Genomic DNA, 5631 nt, shown 5'->3' with positions numbered 1-5631 from the left:
GGTCAATGAATGCAACTAGAGACCATACTCATAAGTGGCATAAATCAGATCCACATGTATAAACACTATTTTGTCTTCCTAGTGTAAGAACCTGAAAAAGTAAATAAAATCTGAAAGGTACAGTAGATAGTGTGAAAGCAAAAGAAACTTCTCAATAGGAAAAAACAGCTGGGTTGAGGGAAAGGAGAAAAGAAAGAAGGAAAGGAAAAAAATATGTTTGTATACACAAGATAGCTTAGATAATTGCACTACTAATTTCTATTGGTTTATTGAAAGGAACAGTTCATGTTTAATTATTTGATCAATCTTGCATACTTATATCTGGTAATCTAAGCAATTAATTTGAAGATAACAATAAGTAATACAACAACCATTGTTAATTTCCTATCATCTTGTTTTCAAATGCTGTATCATTTTTATAGTTTTTGTGTTGTTTTGTTATTTTGTTTTTGTTCCTTTGTCTTTAAAATAAAAAAACAACTTTTTATAAACTCATTCACAAAACAGGAGAGCAAAGGTCACTTTTAAGTTTATTGTACAAGGCCAGTACTATCCTGATGACAAGATACGCAATACAAGGAAAGAAACCTATATTACAATTTCCTCCATGAATATAGAGGTAAGAATCCTTAGTGAAATATCAGCAAACTGACTCCGGTAACATATAAAAAGATTATAAACTATAGCCAAGTGAAACTTATCCCAGGAATGTAATGCTGGATCAACACACCAAAATCAATCAACAGAATATAAGACAAAACCATACAACCATCTCAGTACATGCAGTAAAGCATTTTACATAATCCAACACCACCTTATGAGAAGAAGGCAACAAGTTAGGAATAAAATGAAAAATCCTCAATAGGATAAAAAGAAACTATAAAATTCCACAGTTAACTTCATATTTAACAGTGAAAGACTAACTGCTTTTACCAGTAGATAACCATGCCAGGATGTTTGCTCTCCATGCTTCTACTTATAAATAAGGCAATTAGGAAAGTAAAAGGAGTAAAATCATTTAGGCTAGAAAATGAATAAATAGAGCTATATATATATTAGCACATGGCATTTTATATATCTTGCAGACACAGCATCCTAAGGAACCCGACAAATATTCTGATATTAACACTTTCAATAAAGGTTTCAGGATACAAGATCAACTTACAAAAATCAATTTTATTTCTGTACACTAGCACTAAGCAACAATGAAATTAAAATTTTCACTTATAATAGCATTGAGTGGAACAAAATACTTAGAAATAAACAATAAATAAGGTGGAGAATTTTACACTGGACATTACAAAGCATTTTTTAAGTTAAAGAAGATCTAAGTAAACAGGAAGTGTTCATGGATTAGAAGACTTGATACTTTTTTAAATGCTTGTGTTCTCAAACTGGTCTACAGATGAACTAAAATCTGAGTCAAAATCCCAGCTTGCTTTTTTGCAGAAATTGGCAAACTAACTGTGAAATTCATATGAAAACACAAGGGATCTAGAATAGCCAAAATAACCTGGAAAAGAATAAAATTGAAGGAATCACGATTTCTGATTATAAAGAGGCATAGTCCATCACAAATTTCTTAAGTCAAACTCTAATGATTCAAGTATCTCCTTCCTATATTTGCATTTCAGTGAGTAAAGAGAGGGAGAAAAGAAAGAACAAAGAAAAACATCTATATAGAACTTTTTCTTCAATATTTATGACCAGAGAAGATTCACTGTATGTGTCATTCTTATTTTTTCCACCTAATTAATGATATCAGCAGAAAAACTGAATGTTCATTTGCCTTCCAATTTCTAGGTTAACTAACCATCTCTCTCTGCTGGTAACTATCTCTTCAGGTAGCATTTAAAAGATTCTAAATGATGACTGAGAACTTGAATATAAATGTATTTCATCTATGATATCTATGTTCCTAAGGTAAGCATTAAACATGGATCGCTGGCCAATTACCTAAAAAGTCCTTCACTTTTCCAGTCCCACCCACTTGGCATATATGAGAATGGGTTCTGGAGCCACAGTGTAACAGCTCAGGTCCTGGCTCTGCCATTGCCCATGGCATATGAGTGTGGGCACATTATTTAAACTCTCTGTGCCCCAATTTCTTTATAAAATGTGGCTAATAAAGGCACAAACCTCATAGAGTTGCTTGGGAGATAAAACAAGTTAATATATGTAAAAGTTTACAATAATATCTGCCACAAAATAGGTATAATATTAGTATTATTTAGATGTCATTCACTTTTGAATTGAAAAAGGAACTGGATAAAGATGATTCTGAACACTGTTTCCTGACCAGTTTATAAAAAGAAAAAATATCGTTTGAATTTTGTTCTGAACTCTTTAGCTATGGTCTAATAGAAATCTAGCTGCTATATTAGGAACAATTTTCTTTCTTTTGCCCAGATTTGTTATATATCCTTTTCATTTAATATAGATTCATATTGGATCTCCTCTGATTTAGCTTAAAGGTGAATGAAAATTTTAAGATATTATTGCTGGCATTGTTATATCCCTTACAAGAATTAATACAAGTAGAATCAAAATAAATTTAACTGAATACTGCTTAGCATATATTTTCATTGCTTAGGATTCTGTATCCCATTTCAGAATGGCTGAACGTATCTGACAATTATTTACTTTTATGGGTAGAAACACAATTATTTCATTGACTTGTTTATTTAGTTTATATTTATTGAATGAGTACTATAATGCTGTCTTTCAAAAATAATGTTAGGGGCTGGGGATTTAGCTCAGCGGCAAAAGTGCCTGCTTGGCAAGCGCAAGGTCGTGAGTTCGGTTCCTGGTACCAGAGAAAAACCAAAAAAAAAAAAAAACCAAAAAACAAAAATAATGTTAATAAATTACTATGAACAGAATGTATTATTGATGTCCTTTAAAAGAATTCATTTAACATAAATGATAAGTTACAATTAATTAGGTAAATAAATATATAAGTGGAGGAAGTAGTATATGTAGCAAAACAAGTGGTACTCCATTCAGTGTGTCAGTTTTAACAAATAAACTGGTTAACTGTATCTTTGTGGTATCAGTGCCTTCTTATTTCTATTAGAGTAATACAACAGCTATATGCTGTGCTGGAATTCATTTTATCCACAAGTTTTTCTCCTTCACCTTACACAAATAGACAAGCTCTTGTGGATCATTTGCTTTCCTCTGAGTAGATTATGCAAAGGGAAATGGAACTATTTGAATTTCCATTGCTACTTGTGTCTCTTGGTCTGGGCTTGCAATATTTTAAATCAGGGCTTTACCCCTCCTCCAAATCAGCTGGTCAAGGAATATGATAGGTGCAGTATAAAGGGTGACTGTGGCAACAGGCAACCTTATTATAAAATACACCTATAGTCAACCTAAAGCCTTTACCTTAACAAAATTTTGAACTTTATTTACTTGACTTAGTCTTGATAGTATCATGATAATAACCAATTAGAATAATCTTGTCATCCTTCAGCTTAAATTTCCTTATCTGTAAAACTTTTTATTTCTCCGCAGTTCTAAGAGTCTGTTCTTCCAATATTATTTGCCTTATCTCTAGATTTAATATATTTTACACTGTAGATTACTCAATACAAACCAAGATACCTTTTTATTCAACTGTGACTTGAACGAGTATAGAATAGAACCTATCTTTGAAGAACAGTCACTATTTTGAATCATGTGATACAGATCTTAAATTTTTGCATCACCACAGATTCCTTAAGTTCTTGGAAATGAACATATGTAACTACTATGATTTAAATTCAGATTTTATACGGACTTATCTATCCTGGTTCATTCAAAGAGGAAATGCAGTTGTTTGCAGATCCTCTAACAAGTGGGTAGGAAGACTAAGATATCCTTTCACTTTGTACTCACACTTACTTCAGTTAATGCTCTGTAATGGAATAAATTTATCGACTGAGCGATCTAAAGGAATGACAAAGTTTCTAAAACTTCTATAGATTTTTCAAAATGGTTTTAATTTGAAAACTTCTGAGGGGTCTTTGATTTGAAAATGTTAATTTCTCGATCAAGACGCAGGGTGGCGCTGCAGGCTAAGATTGTGAACCCAAGACAGAGCCCCCGGAAGTTCTCATATTCTTTTGTATTGGGAGACGTAATAAACACCGCACAAGAAGCTTTGCAAGCCATTCAGGATTACCAATGGTTGAAGGAAATGATATACTAATTTTTTTTTAATTTAAAATCAATCTTGTGGCGATTCCTACAAGCAAGAAATTAGAATTTGATGTTTCAAGCTTTTTTTTTTTTGCACGGGGGAAATCGCTGAAAAAATTGGATACAAAGACCCGGATTTGAGGATGGAGAAGCTAAACGGAATTCATCCAAACAAGCAAGTAATGTCTTTTACTTTCATGATGTTTTTATCTCGGGTTTGGTCGGAGCCTATTCATTATTCTGTGTCAGAGGAAACTGAGGGTGGTGCCTTTGTAGCCCATCTGACCAAGGATCTGGGCCTGGGAACTGGGGAACTGGCTGCCCGGTCGGCCCAGGTGGTCTTTGACGATGATAAGCAGTATTTGTTGCTGGATCCTCAGACTGGAGATTTGTTTCTGAGGGAGAAACTAGACCGAGAGGAACTATGTGGTCCTGCTGATCCGTGTGTGCTGCATTTTCAAGTGTTCCTTGAAATGCCAGTGCAGTTTTTTCAAGGAGAGTTATGGGTTCAGGACATTAATGACCATTCTCCAATGTTCCCTGCTGAGGAAGTGCTCTTGAAAATACCTGAAAACAGCCAGCCAGGGACTGTATTTCCCCTGAAATTAGCCGAAGATTTGGATGTGGGCAGCAATGGGCTTCAAAAATATACTATCAGCCCTAATTCTCATTTTCACGTTCTCACTCGAAATCATAGTGAGGGCAAGAAATTCCCAGACTTGGTGCAGGACAAGCCACTGGATCGGGAGGAGCAGGCTGAGTACAGCTTAACCCTCACGGCTCTGGATGGTGGGTCTCCACCTAGGTCTGGCACTGTCAGGGTTCAAATCCTGATCATGGATGTCAATGACAATGCTCCTGAGTTTGTGCACACCCCATATAAGGTGCAGGTCCTGGAGAACTGCTCCTTAAATTCCCCAATCTTTAGTGTCTTAGCTAGAGATATGGATGCTGGAAATTTTGGAAGTGTTTCCTATGGCTTGTTCCAACCATCAGATGAAATTGAACAAACTTTCTCCATGAATGCAGTCACGGGAGAAATCCAACTGCAAAAGAAACTGGATTTTGAAAAAATTAAGTCTTACCATGTGGAAATTGAGGCCACAGATGGAGGAGGCCTCTCTGGAAAAGGAACAGTAGTCATAGAGGTGGTGGACGTGAATGACAATGCCCCCGAGCTCACCATAACTTCACTCAGCAGCTCCATTCCAGAAAATGCTTCTGAGACTATCGTCTCTATCTTCAAAATTCGAGATAGAGACTCTGGAGACAATGGAAAGACGACTTGCTCTATTCCAGACAACCTTCCATTCATTCTGAAACAGACTTTCAAGAATTTTTACACTCTGGTGACAGAAGGACCACTAGACAGAGAGACTAGGGCAGAGTACAACATCACCATCACCGTCACCGACTTGGGCACACCCAGGCTCAAAACCCAGCACA

The 5631-nt window shown here is 35.5% G+C and overlaps 2 protein-coding genes across 2 annotated transcripts in view; both read left to right on the top strand.

Moving 5' to 3' along the window:
* Window positions 1-5631, top strand: part of LOC102004474 (protocadherin beta-2-like) — a gene marked incomplete in the record, with an annotated part of 54754 nt that overhangs the window by 10050 nt on the left and 39073 nt on the right.
* Window positions 3860-5631, top strand: part of LOC102004158 (protocadherin beta-4) — a 3006-nt gene continuing 1234 nt past the window's right edge. The window contains exon 1 of the mRNA XM_013512118.1: window positions 3860-5626. Within this exon, the coding sequence (XP_013367572.1) occupies window positions 4329-5626 (1298 nt within the window). The 5' untranslated portion in view covers window positions 3860-4328. The remainder of the gene's footprint in view (window positions 5627-5631) is intronic.

The sequence above is a fragment of the Chinchilla lanigera genome, unplaced genomic scaffold (assembly GCF_000276665.1).
Source record: "Chinchilla lanigera isolate Chin_1 unplaced genomic scaffold, ChiLan1.0 scaffold00014, whole genome shotgun sequence".
In the NCBI taxonomy this organism is placed as follows: Eukaryota; Metazoa; Chordata; class Mammalia; order Rodentia; family Chinchillidae; genus Chinchilla; species Chinchilla lanigera.
This window is presented reverse-complemented; position numbering and strand designations above follow the sequence as displayed.